The sequence below is a fragment of the Carassius carassius genome, chromosome 44 (genome assembly GCF_963082965.1).
Source record: "Carassius carassius chromosome 44, fCarCar2.1, whole genome shotgun sequence".
NCBI classification, from domain to species: Eukaryota; Metazoa; Chordata; class Actinopteri; order Cypriniformes; family Cyprinidae; genus Carassius; species Carassius carassius.
In genome coordinates this window covers 3,023,650-3,046,180 of record NC_081798.1, presented here as the reverse complement: position 1 = coordinate 3,046,180, position 22,531 = coordinate 3,023,650, and the positions used below count along the sequence as shown (strand labels likewise).

General features: G+C 36.6%; 3 protein-coding genes across 4 annotated transcripts; 2 read left to right on the top strand and 1 right to left on the bottom strand.

Annotated features, from left to right (window-relative positions):
• The first annotated feature begins 54 nt into the window (after positions 1 to 54).
• LOC132126066 (collagen alpha-1(IX) chain-like) lies at positions 55 to 12,770 on the top strand. The gene is made up of 32 exons (XM_059537075.1): positions 55 to 243; positions 716 to 790; positions 1,408 to 1,446; positions 1,535 to 1,597; positions 2,781 to 2,834; positions 3,323 to 3,358; positions 3,647 to 3,670; positions 3,780 to 3,833; positions 3,933 to 3,986; positions 4,085 to 4,117; positions 4,449 to 4,505; positions 4,589 to 4,642; positions 4,791 to 4,844; positions 4,943 to 4,996; positions 5,873 to 5,926; positions 6,140 to 6,193; positions 6,314 to 6,367; positions 6,455 to 6,508; positions 6,609 to 6,662; positions 6,759 to 6,803; positions 7,440 to 7,493; positions 7,576 to 7,629; positions 7,710 to 7,763; positions 9,245 to 9,316; positions 9,755 to 9,790; positions 10,002 to 10,046; positions 10,162 to 10,194; positions 10,554 to 10,700; positions 10,902 to 10,956; positions 11,067 to 11,255; positions 11,954 to 12,031; positions 12,138 to 12,770. The coding sequence occupies exons 1-32, from the start codon at positions 181 to 183 to the stop codon at positions 12,341 to 12,343; spliced, it is 2,052 nt and encodes a 683-aa protein (XP_059393058.1). The 5' UTR covers positions 55 to 180; the 3' UTR covers positions 12,344 to 12,770.
• A 319-nt stretch (positions 12,771 to 13,089) lies between these two features.
• ptp4a1 (protein tyrosine phosphatase 4A1) lies at positions 13,090 to 15,113 on the bottom strand. Of its 2 annotated transcripts, XM_059537077.1 has the most exons (6): positions 14,985 to 15,113; positions 14,661 to 14,748; positions 14,485 to 14,577; positions 14,273 to 14,403; positions 14,100 to 14,174; positions 13,090 to 14,022 (listed from the first exon to the last, which is right to left on the bottom strand). In XM_059537077.1, exons 1-6 carry the CDS (start codon positions 14,987 to 14,989, stop codon positions 13,905 to 13,907), a joined length of 510 nt encoding a protein of 169 aa, XP_059393060.1. In that variant the 5' UTR covers positions 14,990 to 15,113; the 3' UTR covers positions 13,090 to 13,904. The 2 variants fall into 2 exon arrangements, with proteins under 2 accessions (XP_059393060.1, XP_059393059.1); XM_059537076.1 differs by lacking the exon at positions 14,985 to 15,113 and having other exon boundaries at positions 14,661 to 14,801.
• Positions 15,114 to 18,475: 3,362 nt separating this feature from the next.
• On the top strand, positions 18,476 to 21,805 carry lgsn (lengsin, lens protein with glutamine synthetase domain). Its single transcript, XM_059538221.1, has 4 exons — positions 18,476 to 18,653; positions 18,829 to 19,459; positions 19,548 to 19,714; positions 20,462 to 21,805. The coding sequence occupies exons 1-4, from the start codon at positions 18,624 to 18,626 to the stop codon at positions 21,647 to 21,649; spliced, it is 2,016 nt and encodes a 671-aa protein (XP_059394204.1). The 5' UTR covers positions 18,476 to 18,623; the 3' UTR covers positions 21,650 to 21,805.
• The last annotated feature ends 726 nt before the right edge of the window (positions 21,806 to 22,531 follow it).

Genomic DNA, 22,531 nt, shown 5'->3' with positions numbered 1-22,531 from the left:
TATCCAATCACCTCCCAGTTCCCAGCGCAGCTCATGAATAAAAATAACTTTTTATTACAACATCGAGAGACTGGTAGATGGTGTGGAGGTTTAGTTGGGGAATATTGAACGAAAACCCGTGGACCCCAACAAATCTCCTAAAAAGGACTATTTTGCCTCCTTCAAGCCATCAGGGTGACTATGGCGCACGCCGGGGCTCTGCTGCTGATTTTACTGCAGTTAGTCCTGATCATCTCAGCACAGGTAGGAAACAATGACTTTTCTGCACTAGAGATGGATCGTGTAACTCAATGGTTTTTAAAATATCTTGATAACAAAAAATAGAGACAAAACCATTAAAAATATATAGACAAAAAATGAATGTGTTTTGATGAGACATTATTAAATAACATATAAGCTACTAAAGCACTAAAGATTTGTTTTTGTTTTGTCACATATGCACTATTTCTTAATGCCAAGTTTCTTCATTAAGTGTATCTGAGTCTGCATGCATCTGAGAAGTGGAGCATTTCTTGACATATGGAAGGTATTTTCTGTAAAATGGTCCAGGTGTGCACAGCTGTTATCACTTTCCCAGGATAAGCCTCTAACCACAGCATCAGTCACACCTACAAAGACTGCATTGTTATGAAGGCTAAACTATTGGGATTGAGCAAGCGGAGGTTTGTTTCTGTAAATGCATTTCTGTTATTATTATTATTATTGTATTTTTTAGAGGGGGCCAGTTGGTCCCAAAGGACTACCTGGACCTCCAGGGCTTCCTGGGTTTTCTGGTGTTGATGGCATTGATGTGAGTCACATCTATCTATCTATCTATCTATCTATCTATCTATCTATCTATCTATCTATCTATCTATCTATCTATCTATCTATCTATCTATCTATCTATCTATCTATCTATCTATCTATCTATCTATCTATCTATCTATCTATCTATCTATCTATCTATCTATCTATCTATCTATCTATCTATCTATCTATCTATCTATCTATCTATCTATCTATCTATCTATCTATCTATCTATCTATCTATCTATCTATCTATCTATCTATCTATCTATCTATCTATCTATCTATCTATCTATCTATCTATCTATCTATCTATCTATCTATCTATCTATCTATCTATCTATCTATCTATCTATCTATCTATCTATCTATCTATCTATCTATCTATCTATCTATCTATCTATCTATCTATCTATCTATCTATCTATCTATCTATCTATCTATCTATCTATCTATCTATCTATCTATCTATCTATCTATCTATCTATCTATCTATCTATCTATCTATCTATCTATCAGAGATTTTCTGATTTCTAAGTTTACAGTATGGCATATTCTTGTAGCCTTGAATAACAACTTGTATTTGAGTTATTTAATTAGTATTTTGTATGATTTTAGGGTGAGAGGGGACCTGGTCCTGGCCCAGATGGCCCCCCAGTTAGTATTTATCTTTTTTCATGACATAAATGAGCTCTGCATAGCTGAAATGATGTGCAACAGTCCATTAATCTGATGATTTCTTTAGGGCCTTGATGGGGACAATGGGAAGGATGGATTAAATGGGCTTCCAGGAAAACCAGGAGCAGATGTGAGTCTTGTTCTTTATTTTTGTAAAGGTCTAGAAACCAAGATAAAATCAGCTTTTCTTTTCTAAGTAACACTTGCAGCATCAGATCCTGTGAGTGTAGTTTACATTGGAGGCGTATGAGTGAAAAAAAAAGCTCCTGGATGGAAAAAAGAACCAGAGAGGAGAGGAAAGAGAAAGCAGAGTGAGCCTAATATTGGCTTCCTGATGAAGACAGAGGCCTTTTTGTACAAGTATGGAGCTGTGGGAGCTGAGCACACCGACTGCTTTGTGGCTCCCCTGAGCGTTATAATTGAGCTAGTGCTATAGTTAATCAAAGCATAAATAATTTATCAGTGTGTTTTGTGTTGTGTTCATATATATTTACTCGATAACTGGTATCTAAGATATTAAGAGACTCCTTTTCAGAGATTATATCATGAATTAATTCTTACACCTATGGCAAATATATTTTCATTTTAAAGCATGAATGAATACAAGCTTCATTTTTATTTAATTTTTTTTTTGCTTCTAAAGTAAATTATCTTCTTTATTTTCCTGAAAGGACATCTAAATATGTTTCCTAGATTTTTATATTTTTTTATTTTTGCAGGGTAGCCTATTATTTAAACATTACTGTAAAAAAAGGAGAATCTCTATCTAATTATGAGCATTATGAGCCTATCATGTTGGCATTATTTGTAAAAAAAAAAAAAAAAAAAAACTTTTTTTTTTGTATGAATGGTTGATTTGTATTATTACTGATGCAAATTAGTTAGGTAAAAAAAATAATTTTAAAGCATTCTATATGCATAATGTTATATAAAAATGTCACTTATAGATATAGATATGCTTCCTATCCACTTAGATATGCTTCCTGTTTTCCTTCAAGTGTTGAATACAGGTATCTACAGTGGTCTGCTGTACATACATTAGAGAACATGTGGGCGGGGTTTGCTACTTGACAAAGTCGGGATTGATAAATGTCATTTATGATTGATCAGTGTGTCTGTGTCTGAGGCAGTTAATTAATTTCATACAATATGTTTCAAACAATATTACCAAAATGAAATAATGAGCTGAAATTCTGCAGCTGTATCACAATAACATTAGTTCAGCGATCAGTTCAGTGAATAGAATAACAGACATTTGATCTGGATTCAGTTAAAGTGAAGCCCGTGCTGACAGATGGTTTTGTCTTTCTAAGGGTTTGACTGGGCCCCGTGGTGCCCCTGGCCCTGTTGGCCCTCCTGGACAAAAAGTAAGTTCAGACTTATGCACTGTTCTAGTATAAATAGTGTAAGTAGTGTGTTAACACTGACAATTCACTGCACTTTTAACACCCGGATGAAGCACTTAAATAACCGAAAATATGATGTGTGGAATGTTGGACACTTCATGCACTCAATTGTCGCAGCTTTAATTATGTAATGAAGGGGGAGGGGCTATCAGATTCCGATTATGAATGACAAAATAATGTTATATAATTCATACACTACATGGTTGAGAACATAGTGCATATGTACATAGTGTATGAGTGCATAGTGTGTCATTTGGGACACAGCTTTAATATTAAGTTCCACTTATTATTTCACATTTCAGTTAATAATATGTTTAATATATTAGGTCTTTATTGTGAATGGATATTGTAGTATTAGTGATGCTTCATTTTAAAAAGCTAAAAAATTACCTCTAAATCATTAAAGTGCACTTAAAAGATCCTGTAGTTTGACATTTATTCATTTATAGGGTGAACCTGGTGAGCCTGGACAAAGGGGAGCCATTGTAAGTAAATGCTTCATATTCTCTTCAACAAATGTGCAATAAAAATAATCTTAATAGGGATGTTTTCTGTCCAGTATGTTTGTTATTATGCAAAAATATATCTGTTTAAACAGTGACCAGATGGTTGTACACACTTTGAGCTGCTGTAAGCATAAGGTCGTTCAATAAAGTTCAGGCCTATGACCTTCTAGTGTGTTTTGTAATGTAATGTTGCAAGGCTGTACACTTTGTTACATTTTTTTCCCTTGCTAATTTGGAGTCATTGCACATCTGTTACTTTGTTTACAGGGTGTGGGAGAGGATGGTGAAGCTGTGAGTACATTTGATTATGGATTAGTCTTTTTAATAGGGGACATTATAAGTACATAGATCTTTTGTTTTTCTAGAGGAGACTGTTTAATAGTTTTCCTTTCTACTGAAGGGTGCTGATGGGGAAGATGGCTTACCTGGAGAGCTGGGCAAAGTTGGACCTCCTGTATGTAACATCATTCCATTATGCACCGATCCAAAAATAAATTAAAATCAAAAAGATGAATAATAAATTGGAGTATCTGTCTCTGGTTCTGCTATAAAGGGAAGTCGTGGACCGAGAGGTTCTCCTGGTGATCCAGGTCTGGCAGGACCCAGAGTAAGTAATGTTCAGATCATAATGATCATTCACTGATATGCTGGATTCATAAATGGCTTGAAAACAGTACTGTTAAACTATATTACTTCTATTCGCAGGGCCCTCCTGGAGTCTGGGATGGTAAGGAGCTGGTACGTATCCTCAAGTCTTATATCTGGTAGACAACAATTGAGTGATGTTTTCAATAACATTCCTATTATAGTTGATTACTATGGAATTGCTAGTTAATATCTGAGATTTTCATTCAGAAACGAAGCATTTTTTTGGTATAAATTCAAAGTTATTTGACCCTTAGCTAAACTGCTGTTAATGTTTTTAAAAACTAAAAGTGAACAAACACCACAACATCACACTTGATGACCGGTTGGCATGTAAATGTTTTAAATGAGAATAAACATAGTATGAACTATTTTCAGTATGTCATAAGTTTATAAATTTATCTGTCTTTGTTATGTTCCTCAGTGTCCAAATGCCTGTACTTCTGGCCTGAATGGTTACACGGGTCTTCCAGGCATGAAGGTAAGATTGAAATGATGTTTAGTTCACACTTTCTTGATTCCTTAAATAAGTTTTGCTCATTTTGGTGCTTTGTTCATCTTTAGGGCCACAAAGGTGTAAAAGGTGAATCAGGTGAACCAGGAAGGCAAGGACATAAGGTGACAGTAGCATAGGTCAACTTTGGTGGACCTCAATTGTATCAAATTGAGGTCCACAGCACATCATTGTAAGAATAATTAAGCTAGCTAAAATACAAAGATCCAGTCGGAGTGTGTTATTTTGTTGTGTTTCTCTTACATCTTACAGGGTGAAGAAGGAGACCAGGGAGCACCTGGAGATCCAGGAGCACAAGGCCTTCCTGTAAGAAAAGACATTACTTCTCTACTGTCATTTGTTTGTGTCTGGTGTGAGAGTGCTGTCACTCAACATCTCTTTGTGTGCTTGTTTTGTTATTATAGGGTCCACAGGGTCTCCGAGGAATCACAGGGATGATGGGCCCTAAAGGAGACAGGGTGAGGGTCTAAAGTTGGACTTTCTTAAATCCTAAGAATCGAATCTAGCCTTTTCCGGTTAATGAACGCAACATTGTAGCCTCAGATTTCAAATTCTGTCCATTTTATTACAATTTTCAAACAATAAATCCCGTTTTGGTGCTGTGTTCAATGTGGAGTGACAGTCAGATCCATTTGCTGAAGTCACATTTATTAATATAGCTTTTGATTTACAATGTGTCAAAGCAGATTTACAGAATTAAACAGGAAAGTAGCGTGTCGATAATGCAAGAGGACAAAAGTAAACACTCATTGATTCATCATTGATCAAGTGATGTCATCGTCCAGCTCAGTTCAGTTCAAATAGTTTCTGTGCAATCAAGTCGATAATATTGTCAGAAATTAGGTGAAATGAAGACATTTTGCTAGATATATGCGCCATATAACATCATTTATAATTTTCACTGTTACTCAGTAATACATTTTTGTTTGAATAAATCTGTCAAATTTTTATGATAGCCATGATTTAAATGTTTATATTTAAAAAAAATAATTTGGAGTAGAAATATAATTATGTAATTGTAAAGTTAGTCTTATTGCTTTATTATTATGACAACTTGTGTAATTTATGTTTGTATACAAATCAGTTCATTTTAACCTTCAGTATTATAGTCGTATGGAACTCTCAGGTATATTTTACAGCATTAATTGAGAGATTTAGTTTCCTGTACTGTACTTGATGTATCCAAAATAACCGGTATCGAGCAAGCTTGTGAATCTAAATCTAATCGAATTGTGAAACTCATCAAAAATCATCAAAACCCAGCCCTAGATCTTCATATCTAAGTCAATAACAATATATTTTGAAGTGACCAAATGTATTCTCTTCTCCATTAGGGATCCCGTGGAAATGTTGGCGACCTGGGCCCTCAGGGTATTCAGGGCGCTCCTGTAAGTGGCAAAATCAAAATGACAGATTTTTACCCTACAAGTCACAGCAAAGTTTTGGCTTTTAACCACATTTTTTGAATATGCAGCTGTACTTGTACCTATAATTACAACATGCAGGTCCCTTTTAACATTTTACAAGCTGTTGGCTGATTTGTTTTTGTTGAATGCGTGAAATAAAACATATAGATTTATATTGTTTTTCAATTTTTAAAGGGTGATCGGGGTCAAAGAGGAAAAGTAGGTGAGACTGGACCAAAAGGATCTCAGGTGAGTTATCATACAACAACAAAACAACACATGCATTATATTTATCATGCCATATAACAGCTCAAGCAGACTCAACAAGCTTGCAATATTTTGATTTCTAATGTGGCTTCTTCTTTCTAGGGTCCTCTGGGGTTGCAGGGACTTATGGGTTTACCTGGACCGAAAGGAGAGACTGTAAGTTACCTGTGTTGCAGTTTTATGAATACTATTCTATATTGTATTATAGAATATAGAATACTATATTGTCTCTTTGTGATGTAGGGTCTACCTGGGGTGGATGCTCGTGACGGTATTCCAGGGCTGCCCGCAGTGAAGGTAATGACTTGAATTCATGCCTGCAGAGAAAAATCATTTACATCACTGTTTGTCTCTTTCTATGGTGAAGCGATTTTTTAAAATCTGAATATTGTTTTAGGGTCTTCCTGGAAAAGTTGGCTCGCCTGGTGAGGCTGGACTTCAGGGATTTCCAGTGCGTATGACCTTTGACGCCGGATCAATATGCAATTAATATACCATGATATCTACTGGGAATGGCTTGGATTTTTGATACTTTCTTCTCCTTCAGGGTTTGCCAGGCATTCCAGGAGCAAAAGGTCACATGGGTGTAAATGTAGGTAATTTAAGTGATAATCATTAGAGTGTATCCTCATAAAAGTGTGCTTTTTTGTTTTGTTATCTTGGTATATCCAAGATAGATTCCTGCTTTAAATATTTAAAAAGTCTGGGGTCATTAAGATTTTCAGTAAGATTTTATATATATATATATATATATATACAGTATATATATATAAATATATATGTGTTTACCGAAAATACCTTTTTCTTTAGCAAGGATGCATTAAATGAATCAAAAGTGACAGTAAAGATTTTTGCATCAAAAATCCTGAAGAAAATTAACCATGTTTTGTACAAAAATAAAATGCCGCACAATATTAAGCAGCTTTTAACATTAATAATCTTGAGTACCAGTCATCATGATTTCTGAAGAATCTTAGTAATGATGCCAACATTTTTTCATGGCCATGTTTGACCAGCAAATGGGCAGATTCCAGTACCTATTATTTGCTCTATTATCATTTGCAATGAGAGCTAACCACCGCATTGTAATCATAATCCAGCAGTTATATTTTGTATTTCAGTTGGATTATATAAATTCAAGATTTAAAGAAAAACATGATGGCTGGTCAACCAGTGCATCTGTAGTGTCCATTAACAGGAAGGATAACCTGTTTTGTCTTTGCTCCAGGGAAATACTGGTGATCCAGGTGTGGCAGGTCTGATTGGAAATAATGGAAAAACAGTGAGTCACGTTTTTCCATTTGTTCAGCACAGCTTGCAGGCCTATGTGGATGGATGAAAGTCTTCTGATGTTTTGATTTCAGGGTGAACGTGGCGAGCAGGGAGAGGTGGGACCAGTTGGACCAAGAGGTGGGCCAGTGAGTATATTTCCATTCCCATCATATAGTGTCATCTGAAGAAATGTGTCGCTTCTATAATGTTCTTTCTTTTTCTCCAGGGTGAGAGAGGAGTGAGAGGTCCTGATGGGGCTGCAGGGTCACCAGGTGCGAGGGTGAGTCATTTGTCATTTGTGAGTCAGGTTTTTAATTTAAATTAGACTGTACAATCTTGAAATTTGAAGCAAAAACTAAATGATGAAAACTGAATTATATAAAACACAAAAACAGGAGACCTGATGAATGAGAATGCAAATTCACTCTCTGACAGCAGGTGGCACTTATGGAACAGCAGCGATACAGCATTCCCTTTTAAACCACTTTAAACAAAGCAGTGCTGTGCTTATAAACACTACTTTAACATAATACCAACTAATTTTTTTCCCCTCAGAGATACATTCATATAAACCCCCAGTCCCAATTGTGTCTTGATTCGTTTAACATCTCAACCAACTTGAATCGTCACATATTTTCATCGATTTTAAACTGGCTCGGTGTGCATTGTTACATCCCTACTCTTTGGTGAAAACAGGCAAAAATGTGGAAAGAGATGAAGGACAAATGAAAGAAGAAGAGAAATCTTTGGAAGATGACAAATAAGACACATGAGAATAGATTCCAAAGAAATCAAACATCCTTTAAAATGTCAAATGTCCTGTAGACCTTGTAGACATTATGCAGAAGTCTTGTTGCATTCTTACGCACAAATCTCTGAAGTCTAAAACACTAGGGTGTCCACTATTAAACAAAGTGTAGAAGCAGGACAGTTTGGGCTAAGGTAACCATTTGGGACAGCCCAAAACATCATGTCAATGCTATGAAACATTAATAAATATCCTACATGGTAAATATTTAGTTGGTACATGAACATAACCTCTATATCTACATACATTAACAAATTTAGGACAAGTGTGTGTGTGTGTTTACATAAATAAATAGACACAAAGCAATAGATAAAGTGCAGTAATAAAAACACTTTCAAGTGTATTTACAACACAGTATGAAAAGCAGGCCAAAATATCAAATTTGACTAGTGCATAGAAAAACATTTTTGCTTGTAGTCTTGCATTAGAAATAACAAAGATGGATCAATATTGGGACCCAGTGACTCATTTGTACCTGTAAACTTGTGCTACTACAAACTGAACACAATCAGAAACATGTTTGACTTGCTCTTAGCTCTCATATTCTTGTCCAATGCTGAAGAGCTTAATAGTGCACCAAACTCTAATGCAATCTCCTTAGAAAGCTCTAGTGAGCTTTAGTACAGTAATCGGCTGGTAGGGGCATGAATAGCCTGTTGTTATTGAGGCCGAGTAGCTGGGGGTATTTTCTTTGGTAAGGGGATATTCAGAGCAGGACGGGGGGCTGAATGAGCCCTCTGTCTTGCAGGAATTCCTTCAAGCAGCCAGCGAAGGGCATCAGGCTTGATCATAGTCCACATCCATCCACACAGTCCCGCCAGCACCCTGCTCACTGAGACACGACAGTGTTTTTTTTAGAGATGTGGTTTGTGCAGCAGCTATGGGCACAGGCCATGTAGTGTTCATAAATTTGTATTTATTTCTGTGTGTCTGTGCATTTATGTATTTTACAGGGAGGTAAAGGAGATCCGGGCCTCCCTGGTCTTCCAGGGCCTGCTGGCTTCATCGGGCAGAAAGGAGACAGGGTAGGATTTCAAGAGCAGAAACTGCCTATCGATTTGAAATAAAACAGAGCTGATCAAATAATTTAATAAAAAATTTTTAAGTTCAAAATATCATTGCTACCATAACACTCTATTTGCATACTGTTTATGCATACTATTCTGCATACTGTGCAGAGTGTGAAAATATATGCCCTCATAGAAATACATTTAAATGCCAAAAAGCCTTAAGAAAAAGAGAACTAAAGATACTCATTTATCAAACAGGAAACTGTGTGTTGTGTGTTGCACTTGGCCTACAATCAAAATGACTTTTTTTTTCAGAAACAAGTTGCCAAAATATTATTATTATTAATTATTATTAATTAAAAATGTATTATATTTTGCATAGCCATTTTAAAGACAGTTATCTGCTGGTTATACTTAAGATTAAAAGCACAATCTTATTTTACCATTCTCCAGGGTGCTGTTGGTTTAACCGGTCCAAAAGGAGAGCAAGTAAGCCAATACATACATATACAGTGGGTATATATATATATATATATATATATATATATATGTGTGTGTGTGTGTGTATATATATATATATATATATATATATATATATATATGTGTGTGTGTTTGTGTGTGTGTGTGTGTCATTTTAGTTTTCCATTATATAACATGAGTTAAATCTATATTATAATGCATCTAATGCATGTTTGTTTAGGGACCATCTGGTGAAGAGGGAACACCTGGAGACAAAGGAGATGTTGTAAGTACAGATATATAACAGCACAGATATTTGAATGTCTTTGGATGTATTAGTTATGTATTCAGCCAGGACCCTCTTGCTGGTCCTGAACTTCCATGTCTATTTATTTTCCCAGGGTGATGAGGGAGAGCCAGGCGAGAAAGGATCGGTGAGTTTGCTTTGAGAAGTGATGCTATTGTTACTGAAATTAATGTTAAATTAATAAAAAAAAAATTATATATATATATATATATATATATATATATATATATATATATAAACTAATAAAGTGACAAAAAACAACAACAAAAATACTGAAATGAAAAGGAAAATATAAAATAAAAACTAATTCAAAATATTAATAAAATCTAATAGCATGTCACTGATATACAGTGGTGGCCAGATTTATTAGAACAATAGCATTTAATCCTTAAACAGTATATTAATCCATAAAATGTCAATAAGTGCACAAAATTCAATGTTGGCCTCCTTAGAAATGTAGCAATGTTTAGCATTTGTTGTGTTCAGACAGGAAAACCAGGAGACACAGGAAATAAAGGGCCAGAGGGTGGGCGTGGCCAACCTGGACCCGAGGGCCTAGCTGGAGAGCCCGGCCCAAGAGGCATGCAAGGAGACAGAGGGGTACCCGGACTGCCTGGGGCACAGGGACGACCAGTACGCCTGCTTTAATCATCTCATTACTTAAATATGTGAAACTTTTATCATAGAGCCTTTGATTTCTGTGGAACTGGATTTCTCTGTTCTAAACCTGCACTAAATAAGGAATTATATCTCAGTGTGATTTGTTCCACCACAGTCTTTTCTACCTGCATTAAATGAGGAAATATTAATCGTATCCACATGATTTTCCTCCAGGGCCGAGCACCCGCAGATGAACACATCAAGCAGGTCTGCATGAGGGTTTTGCATGGTCAGTATTTTGTTATCCCCACAGATATTTAAAAATGTAGGCTCGACTCTTGTTGAATTCGAATGATTTTAGTTTTTTTAATGGATTTGCCCTTTACGGTTTCCTCACAGGACAGCTCGCCCAGTTGGCAGCCAGTCTGACAAGGCCCGAGTCGGGCATCTCTGGGTTGCCAGGTCCTCCTGGTCCCTCTGGCCCTCCAGGGCCTGCTGGAGACAATGGCTTCCCTGGGCATCCTGGAAGCAGAGGACTGCCGGGTCTCAAAGGGCCACCGGGGCTCATAGGGAGGAAAGGGCCCAAAGGTACGAAGCCACATATTTTTTGCCCCATACAGATCTTGCAATGGTTTTAAGTTGGTCAAGTGGATCTGCTGTGTTTACCAACAGAAAAGTGACTGGTTTGAAAATTAGCTATGTTTCACGTGGCGCTACACTTGATGATGGAAAATGGACCAAAATTTTGCTAATATGACCCCACCTTAAGGCTAATAATGATTTCATATATACAATTTTTCTTTTGCTTTCCATTGCATGCCGATTTTAAAATTAAACATGAAATGGATTATTCCTATAAAATGTACAGGCTCAACAATCTGCAATTTGACCATGACACAGGCTAAATGGGAAAAAATGCTAACAATGTGATTTACTAGCATAAAACATAGAACAAACACTGGACTAAATATTGTATTGTATCGTTGTAAAATTGTATTGAAGTGCCAATGGGATAAGAAAAACAAACTTGATTCAAAGGAAAAAAAAAACGGTTCATTTTGACTGAAAAAAATCTTGTCATTCTGCATTTCAAGTAAATGTATCTTGATTCAAGAATGTTGAGATGTTAATACTCATAACAAAAATATTTTTTTTGCAACTGATTACATGGTTAACTGCAATATATTTTTGGCATTTGGCATCGTTTTATATCCTATTATTTTATTCCCCATTCCCAGAACATCATTTCACAACACTATAAAACCTTTGTGTTCTCCTTCATTTAGGTGACCACGGTGACAGGGGAGATAGAGGGCCCACAGCGGTGGGGGATAAAGGAATACCTGGACCACCAGGGCTCCCAGGTAAGAGCAAGGCCTACCTCTTCTCTAATATCCATCACTGTGTGTTAAATGATCATGTTCCTGACTGCTGGCCTGTTTCTCCGTCTGTTTGTCCACCGGCTCTCAGGTGAGCCTGGGAAACCAGCATATGGCAATAACGGGCGTGACGGTCTGAGAGGACCAGCAGGTGTTCCTGGAATGCCAGGTGTGCCCGGGCCACCAGGTCCCGCCGGCTCTAACGGATACTGCGAGTCATCTCAGTGCGTGCTTCAAGTAGTCGAGGATCCAGGAAGTCTCAAAGAATACAGCATGAAGGGACCAGAAGGTCTATGAGCTAACAGCTATCAGTGAGCCACACATCAGAGCCCAGCGTCTCTGGACAGGGGAACTTGAGAGACTAAGAGTGACTCCCTCGACGAGGAGATTTGTGTGTCAGTGGTATATTCAGGTGTGACTGTACTTATCAAACACCTGTGTGAAGTTGGATCAATTCATATTAGGGTTCCCAGTTTCATTCAGTCCCCTTTTACTTAGAGTATTATTTTTTTGTTTTGGGACATACTTTTGTATAGTTCCAATAATTCTATTAAGATTAAAATTAACCTAAATTACCCCCTAAATAATGAAATTATAGCTTGCAAAAAATATATACTGTAGTTCAATCTCATTTGTATATAGTTTGTATTTTTTAGTTCCTGGATGCATACAAAATCATGTCACCACGACCTGGTCACTTTACACATTAAAAGGACTTAAATCAGAGGGGGTCCTAAACATTGTAAATTTGTCAATATTGCATTGCTAAAAAATGATTTGCAAGCATTTTATTAAATGGTTTTTGGGTTATTTTAACCTTAGAAACATTCTTTAATTTCGTGAACATTTTTTGTGGTTCTTTGCAGTGAGGGAGAGGTCTTGATGTTTAAAAAAAGAGCTAGGAAGTTTCTATATTCTTTATTTATTGTAGAAAAGATTGATGTGACACCAACCGTTGTGAAAGGGGAGGAAATAAAAGAATTTTGATAAAGTGCTACATGTTTTTAATTTAAAAGTTAAAATCAAGCACAGACTAGGAAAAATGCTCCTTCAGTGTCTCTTTATTGTACTCTCAAATTGGCAAACTTGTTTCTTGCTAGACTAAAACACATATCCAATGATATAAATAGGTGATTTAACAGTACACATAATCAAATATCGTACGTATTGAAATATTAAGTTACACACATCAAATAAAAAGGCATAAAAATACTGCAGACATTGAGGTCCAGTTTTAAGCTAAAACACAAACATCACACTATTGACATGGCAGTAATAGTTAAAGTTTGGATTTAAAAAAAAAAAGTAGTACCCCACCCTTCAATATATTTATATAAACAGATTTTACTTTCCTAATATTTTTTTTTATCTCTCTTCCTGATTTTTTTCTGCAAAAGACATTGAGAATCCTCTCCGAATGCCACAAGTACTCCACCAGATGGTGTCTTTCTGCTGTAAAAATGCATTTATTTTAGATCTTTTCATTAATTAAAGATAGACTGAAATCATCAACAACAACAACAATAATAATAAAAAAATGCATTAAAATTATTTTTTTATGGAACCATTTAGGCAATAAAGCATACTACGTGTTTGGCAGAGTTGGGATATAACCATGTTTCACCAATGCAAACTTCATTGCAAAACACTAAGCTCATGTTGAAACAGGCACTTTACCTTGCTGACAGAGGCTCTCCACAGGAAACACATAAAAACAAAGAGAAGGGCGGGGACACTTGTAATGAAATAAGCTTCATTTTTGTAATGCCATTTTCACAGTTACCAATTAAGAGAACAAACTACCTATGCTAGACACAAATTCCCATTACACATTTGAGAAAGGCTGATACTCAAGCTTTTACTGAATGCAGCAGTTGTTGCGGTGGCCGTTGGAATCCTTGAATCGAAGACGCATTTTGGGACGATATTTTTCCAGATAGAAGAGCTGCTTGCTGTTGAATGCTCCTCGGCGCTTTCTGGGAAGAAATTAAATAAACCTTTGTCTTTAAGAATGAAGATTGTATTATTTTCAGAAATATGAAGTTAAACTTACTGTCGAATGAACTGAACAGCATCCTCATATTTCATGCCACACTCAATCAGGGCCAGAGCAACCAGCACTGGGGCTCTATGAAAAAAAAAAAAAAACAGATGACTAAGATTTCCATGCAAATTCCACGTTTACACCTTATGATGCATCCAATGATCTTGACTCCCATAAATTACCTTCCAAGGCCTGCAACACAATGTACAGCGATACAGCAGCCTGGCTCCTCCCTAAACTTCACCCGAAGAAGATTCAGCCAATCATTAACGATCTGGTTAGAGGGAGGAGCTCCATCGTCAAAGGGCCAATCCTGCATTAAAAGAAAGCCTGAGATAAGAATAGACATTTCCGTTCATTTGTCATGTAGGTGAACTGGTTCATGAGGACTTACCAGAACCTGAATACCTTCTTTAACAACCAGGTTTGCATCATATGTGGCCTCACACACTCGAACTACCGTCGTCACCCCATATTTCTTCAGTTCCTAATGGAATATCACAGAAGTGATGTTTGGCAGTCACTGTAATCATGAGGGTTTTATAATCATCTATCCAAACCAACACTCACCTCAATGAATTTGTGTAGCGTGGCATTAGTGGGGTTGTGGGTAATGAGGAATCTCATGTTTTTGTAAGTGATCTCCACCGGGGCAGGTCTATTCATACGAGCCATTTTTTACTTTTTTTTTTAACAGCTTGAAAATCTCAATGAAAAAATGGAATAACAAAAGAAAATCTTGAGGATACGATTAGGAGAAAAAGAGGTGTGACCCACAGGTGGGCGGGATTAATAGCAAAAAAATGAAAGAAAAAAGAAAAACACTATAAAACGAGGCTGGTCCTCTGGTGGAAGTGAAGACGTAGGGCAGTGAACTTCAAGAGATTTTTTTACCCCATCCAGAACCGCCGACCGCTGTGGACGTCTGCTCTCCAAGCCTGATCCCGTCAACAATAAAACTGAACACAAGTCTCTCTTCTGATGAGGTAGTGATGCCGGCCGTTCACTTTTCTGCATAAACGCCGTGCTGAGCCTGGCAGTAGTCGCCACTGCCCTTCAGAAACTCCATAAATGTGTGACCCAAAACACCACAGAACTGCTGCGAGGACACAAGAACAGAAGCACACGCAGTCAGGGCACAGGACTTCATTTATCTCTCGTCCTAATTTAAAACAGCCACTTTTATGCTTGTCCACCTGTGCCAGTAGTTCATTTCTATCTATCCTGGCCTATATTAATATCATATAAAAAGGGCTTTTTCTATTTACATTTTTATTTCTTATTATATTTTAAATGTATTATATAAGCAGTCTACGTTTTCACACACAAGAATTTTTCATTACGTGAAGAAAAAAAAATAGTTTCTGCAAATTCCAAATTTTTAGGTTTACGATTTAATATACTTCTAACAATTTTATTTTTCAAACATTAAACATGGCAAAGAAACGTATTCATGGCAAAACATAAAAAAAAGCTTTTTAGTTTTTCTTAGAAATACAGGATTAATAAGAATAATTTGAAACTTTACAAGTTTTTTTTCCCTAAAGTTAAAGGAGCTAGATATTAAACTAGACATTGCAGTCCAAATTAAAAACATTGGAGTTTTGTTTTTTTTCCACCCGGCCTCTCCTTCTCAGACTTGACGCACGCGCAGGTTGCCAGATTGACAACACAAACAGGAACGAAAGCACTAATACCCAGTGTTTTCCGCCAACTGGCAACCCAGTATGCCAAAATACAATCAGGAAAAATGTCAGTGGGCAAAAAACAAAGACCAATATTCTGCACATTTTCAAAGAAGAATATCTGACTGTACCATTGTTTCTCAGATAAGCAACTATGTTAACTTAACATGTTTCTTAAATATCTGCAAATACATTATGGTGGTTTTTATACTTTAGAAGAATCAAAATCTTACATGCAGCACCTTTATGTAAAGTCCATCTACACTCCTGTACAGTAGGTGGCGATATGCAATAATTACAAGTTGCAAAAGCCAACAAGAAGAAACACTTGATTTCTGAGGCTGAAGTCTTCATGTCAGTCCCGTGAGGACACACGCGTGATTACCACATGCTAAACCTCTTTAGTAAATCACTTTAAAAAGACGCAACAAACCTCATGTAACGTTAGTAGTATCGTTTGATCTACATGTAAATAAAATGAAAGGAACAGATGGTTGGTTGAGCTACTTCTCAGCGTGACTTTATGGAAATCAACCGCAAAGGCCCCAAATGAAGCCAATAAAATGAACTGTTTCTCGGGTAAAAGTTGCATTTGGTCACAGTTTTAAAGGTGGTGAAATATTTGAATTCTACAACCGTTGTAAAGTTTTACACTGAACAAAAACAGAGATTTTAATATCCAAAACATCAGGTTATGCTAATTAATAAGGACTGACACAAAGATTTCCGCTTGTCTAGTATTACTAGGAATGGGCCAAAAATCTCACAGATTACATTCGATACTTAATTTGTTTCACTTTTTAATCTAATTAATTAAAGTGAAGTAAAAGAGCGAAATATCGTGCCCGGTTCTTACTGATGTAATGTTAGCTGCGAGGCTAACACCGTCATATTTCAACCACATTATAGCTATAAAATCCAATATTTATAAAGCCACACACACACACACACACTTTTACAGTTTTGTAGATGGTTAAACCTAAATAAAACATAAATATTAATGTATACATAAACTGTGGTCGACAAGAAACCCTGTTTTGCTCCGGTGCTAATTAACTTAGCTCGCAGATTGAGACTAAATATCAGAAAAATAAACCCTGACATAGCTTCAAAACATACATAATTTTACGTTGAAAGGTTTCACTTACTGGAATATGCTTACTCATTGAAGATTGTAGCTTAATCATAAAGCCGCTCCGGAGAATAAGTGTTTTGGTGTTTGACCATACAGCGCTGCTGTGTATGTGACGGAGTCTCCGGTAACCGGTTACAGCTGGACTGAAGAAACCGCACCCTACAGCACACACTGTACAGCCTTACTCACTTAACATCAAACCAAAACTACATTGACATGTGATTAATAACAGCATTATTGTGATGATTGTCGTTAATAACAATTATTTTTATTTGATTATCATATTAATACTAATTATTTTTATTTTATTAATAATTATTATTTTTATTATCATTAATAATAATAATAATAATAATAATAATAATAATTATTATTATTATTATTATTATTATTATGGTTATATTATTATTATTATTATTATTAAAATATTTTATTAACTTTTTAATTAAATAAAATGTTAAAATGTTAAATTCTATTCTAAACACATCCTAAAGTTTTAACAAAAAAAAAAAACAATAAATAGTATTGTTAATAAAATGTTTATTAAATAAAATAATTACAAAATACAGTTTATCGTGTATTTTATTATATACATATTCTAAACATATATACTTTTTATGAAAATTATTATTATTATTAACAATAATATTTTTTATTTCAAATTATATTAAAACATTACAAAATAAAGTTTATGATAGGCATTTTATTATATTCATGTTCTAAACACATCCTATACATTTTATAACAATAATACTTAAACAAGTATTTAATAAAACATTACAAAATAAAAAAAATATAGTTAATTTGAAATATTCATACTCTAAACATCCCACAATTTAAATACAATAATAATAATAATAATCTTTTATTAAAAAGTAAAATTAATAAAACATTACAACATAAAGTTTATCATGTTTAATTATATTCCTATTTGAAACTTCCTATACATTTGATAAAATTATTGTTGTTGTATTAACATAACAATAATGCTTTTACTCAAATTAAACTATTTAATTATTCATATTTCATATTCACATTCTGCTATTTTAAATATTATTAATTCTACTACTACTACTACTGCTACTAATAATAATAATTGTGTAAGTGTTCTGTTTAATGCTAGTAATATTAACAATATCTCAATTTTGAGTAGACCAATCTACAACTAAATTAACATAAACACAAAGATTTTTACGCGATAGGATTTTTACAGCTAGTGCTCACAAAATACAACATTAAGAGCTAAATAGTTCCGTCTTCATATTGACAATAAGGTCATATTTGTTGTATAACATACGTTTAAAAATCTTGTGTGTGTTAGAATTTTTTTTTTTATCATCTTTGTATGCCTTTTATTTCTTTAATATGCTTGCCAACAACAGTGCACGTCATTATGTGTTCATTTATGTTTCGCTTCAAAGCAATGGCTTTGGTATTCTGTTAAATAACCTTTTAGTCAAACAACTGCATCTTTCTAGAGATTTGATGAATAATGTGTTGTGGGCTGTTAAAAACAGCTGATGTGCAGAAGCTCACAATAGATGAGTGGGACTGAACAGACTGGATGCTTCATGCATTTGGTTGGGCTGAAAGGGAGCAGACTGGTTTGTTTCAGTCTCTGTTAGTCAGTTGTGTGAGCCACTTTGATTGGGGCAGATGGTTATGAGCTTCCAAACATTCACATAAAAAGCAAAACAAACAAACCTGAGCATTATGCAGGAATCAGAGGAATCCAGAGATATGGTAAATGAGTTATTTATTATGATTATTTATTTATTAAAACATTTCTGAAAGATAATCAAATGCAATTTTTACAAACGTTATTTGTATATTGTCATTTGGATGAATTTGGCATTTTTTTTGTTATTGTATTGTGAGCTATTTTCAATCTGAAAGGCATCAATTTCAACTTCTACAGGAAAAAATTCCAGACCAGGTGGATGGAGGAAATATGAGTGCAGGAAAGAAGAGTGCAGATTCCAGAGAGAAGCGTCTTTCCTCCTCTGACTGGGACAGAAAAGGGACATCTGTACCCTTAGTGCCAACAAATGTACCAATTCCTGGCCCCACAAACGACCCCATCGTTATTTCCATCGGCCCTCCACATCGTTGTCCCTCTGTTTCCAGTGAGTCCCAGTACCAGGATCTCTCGAGAGAAGAAGACTACGCAAACAGGCATGGATGGAGAAGGGAGAACATGCAACATTACCCATCAACTGGTGAGGGTGGCGTCCCCAAACAAACCTTGGATGAACTGAAAAGCGTGTTGCGTGAGAGCTCCCTACTCAGTGCAAAAGGGCAAGATGGAGGAAGGAGCTACCCTCCAGGTCAAAGAGTGGACTGTAAGCCAGACCAGATGCCATCTAAGAGTTTCAGCACCTTCAAGCCCCATTCAGAAGCCAGGAGAGCATCCAGACTCAGAGAGGGAAGTTCTAGATGGGATTCTGGTGGGTCTTCGATGACCGATGGACCTCCAGGCAGGTCTTCTGGTATGAGTTCACCCACTGCTGAGACGTCCCACTGGGAAGAAGCTGGCACATCACACTCAGGTTAGAAAGATTATTTACGGTTGTTTCAATCTAACACATTGACTTAAACTTGCTCATCTATTTGTCCATTATATCATATTCCCAACAGACAATGAGAGGTCACAAGCACTCTCTTTTGCATCGCAAAGCTTCATTTCTGATGTAGAGCACATAAAACAACAAATCACCCGGGAAAACATCAGCTTTGTTCGCTTTGAGGCCACTGATCTTCATGGCGTGTCCCGATCCAAGACAGTTCCAGCTCGATTCTTTCACGTAAATGTTTTTAAATGCCTCTTATTGATTCTATGTATTCAATACATTGTAATGGTTCAATTTTAAGCTGCTGTATGCAACGTTTTGGAATCCAACATAACTTAAAAATGATTATTTATTTACATAAGAATTTCCATGAGATTGTATTGGTTTTAGTTTATACTAAAGATAAAAACATGCCAGTGCACTATGACAATATTCTGTGTTCCTGTTCATTTTTTTAACGTAAATGCCCTCCACTTACTAACTTCCCTCAATCTCGTTTACTTGGATATACGTAATTGATTATGTTGCACGAGTGCCCACTACTGGCAGAACCTTTGCAGTGGGCTGAATTGGAACGTCCTAAGCCCTTGATCACTTTGAATCCACCATGGAGTTGAATAATTATAAAAAAAAAATCCTGTCCAAATGCAGCATTTTATATGCATATAGGTATGCTTGCGCGGTTATACATGTTGAAGAAATTATTTATATATTATAGAGTTTGTTTGTGGTGGAGAATAATTAAACGCATCTGCGATGACGTTATAATTGTGTTTCAGCTTTATACCAAGACGTCTTTGGAGGAAAAGGTGTGTAGGGGTGTGTGGTTGATGGTTAGATTAAGTTAGCAAGCCAACTAACATTGCTTACGGCAGCTGTAATGTTAGTAATACATTTGACTGTGTATTGTAAAGTCTAGTTTTTTTTTTGAAAATCATGGTAAACAGTACTCAGTAACATTACTTCTTATTGACATCACAGGAAAAAGCAGTATATGGCATCCCCATGCCGAGAAGCTACCTGGAGTTAACCCTTAGCCCTAAAGTCAACGAAGTTGATCATCCGAGTGCAGCCAACTTCAGCAGTGATGTCCTCCTGGTCGCAGATCTCTCCACATTCCAAATCCTTCCCTGGGCGGACAAGACCGCTCGTCTTATCTGTGACCCCTGCACGATCACCGGTGTGCCACTGCGAACATCACCCCGCCTCATTGCCAAGCAGATGCTCGGCCAACTCCAGAGCATGGGATTCTCTATCCACTCGTCCTTCACATATGAATGCTGCATCTTCGGGGCCCCTGAACGAGTGGGACCTAAAGCAGTGTTCTTCCCTGCAACCACACTGTTGAGCAACTATGATCTACCCTTCCTCCAGCAGCTAGTTGGAGGGATGTACTACATGGGAGTTGACGTCGAGAGCTTCTCATCTGCGAACGGACCAGGACAGATGGAGATTTGCTTCAAACCAAGGTTTGGAATTGATGCTGCCGACAGTGCCTTCACTTTCCGCACAGGAATCAAAGAGATGGCCAGGAAGTTCGACTACATCGCCACCTTTTTCACAGATGGCAACATCCACAATTCTGGCTTACTCTCCCACAGCCTTTGGGATAACAGCGGCAGAAGAAGCCTTTTCCACTCGGGCAACGGGGAACTTTCGGAGATCGGAAGGAAGTGGCTCTCAGGTCTTCTCCAGCACTCAGCCGCTCTGAGCTGCCTCTTGGCTCCAGGGATCGGCTGTCGAAACCAGCTTTCCAAAGGCAAGAAAAATCCCAAGAACCATATTTACGCCACATGTGGTTGCAATGACAACAGCTGCGCCTTCAACGTAAAAATTCACGGTGGACGCGAGACTCACATCGATAACAAGCTGGGGTCAGCGATGGCCAATCCTTACATTGTGTTGGCGGCTACAATAGCAGCAGGACTGGATGGTATTAGACGGAGCCTGAATGCCGAACAGCTTCTAAGCAAAGCTCCAGGTCAGCAGAAACAGTTCCCAATCCCTGTTAAATTGGACGATGCTTTAGTGGCTCTGGCAGAGGACAGTGTGATTCGTAGTGCGCTGGGAGAGCCCTTTGTGCAGTATTTTATTGCCATGAAGCGTGTAGAGATTGAGACGCAAGAGCAGGATGCCGACAAGAACAAGGGGCTTGAGTATTTTATTTAACATCTGAATTTGCAGAATAATTTTTTTGTGTATTTGAATCCAAGGAAATAAATTTAATGTCCCTTTGATTTGGTATAAACAAAGAACTTTGTATCAAAGACAAATAATACCTTCTTTGCAAACAAGATTTCAAAATAAAACCACATAACTGACTGATATCTGCTGCACACTGACTGATTTCATTTACCAGCCACATTATTGGGCCTAAATAGTTTAAACTTTAAAGTTGGCAAACTTCAGAAGTAACGGTGAAGTTACTTGTTTTTTATGAATAGATAACGTACTTGAAGTTCACACTTTCCGAATGTGTTGAGCTGGGACCTGGAATAACAAGATGAGACATCTTAAGACTCATGAAGTTGCTAAGCTCATGCTAGAAGCTCCCTAAGATAGTAATAAAATAGTGTATAGCTTCTAAATTATGTGAATTTGATTTAGCAGGGCTGTCCAATCCTGAAGGCCAATGTCCCGCAGAGTTTGGCTCCAACTTGTCAAAGCACAATTGCACAGTTGGAAGTTTCTAGTAATTTGAGTAACCTGGTTCATGCATGTTTAGATAAACTCTGCAGAATAGTGGCTCTCCAGGAGCAGCGTTGGTTTTATTTAAACCTGTCCCAGTAAGTAAATTTATATGAACTTTTATATGAAAGTTTGATTACCAAAACAACTATTTTTTTTTCAAATGTCATATAGACGGTTTAGTTTGAATAAATTTGCAGCTGTCAAGTTTGTACAAAATGGAATTAACAGACCTAGATTGCAGTTTCTTCCAGCAGGTATTCATGCCAACATGACTTCACATTAACTGGACTTGCCCCTGTACACCAAACATTTACTTAACTCTTTAAATATTCAAAAACACACTATGCAAGTGTAAGACAG

Coding starts and splice junctions, on each gene's coding strand:
- LOC132126066 (XM_059537075.1), top strand. CDS start 181: ATGGCGCACGCCGGGGCTCTGCTGCTGATTTTACTGCAGTTAGTCCTG. Junction 4,997..5,872: donor TGGGCCCTAAAGGAGACAGG/GTGAGGGTCTAA, acceptor CTTCTCCATTAG/GGATCCCGTGGAAATGTTGG. Junction 6,804..7,439: donor AAGGTCACATGGGTGTAAAT/GTAGGTAATTTA, acceptor TCTTTGCTCCAG/GGAAATACTGGTGATCCAGG.
- ptp4a1 (XM_059537076.1), bottom strand. CDS start 14,765: ATGGCTCGTATGAATAGACCTGCCCCGGTGGAGATCACTTACAAAAAC. Junction 14,404..14,484: donor AAGAAGGTATTCAGGTTCTG/GTAAGTCCTCAT, acceptor CTTTTAATGCAG/GATTGGCCCTTTGACGATGG. Junction 14,175..14,272: donor TGTGTTGCAGGCCTTGGAAG/GTAATTTATGGG, acceptor TTTTTTTCATAG/AGCCCCAGTGCTGGTTGCTC.
- lgsn (XM_059538221.1), top strand. CDS start 18,624: ATGCAGGAATCAGAGGAATCCAGAGATATG. Junction 18,654..18,828: donor CAGAGGAATCCAGAGATATG/GTAAATGAGTTA, acceptor CAACTTCTACAG/GAAAAAATTCCAGACCAGGT. Junction 19,715..20,461: donor TTCCAGCTCGATTCTTTCAC/GTAAATGTTTTT, acceptor TTGACATCACAG/GAAAAAGCAGTATATGGCAT.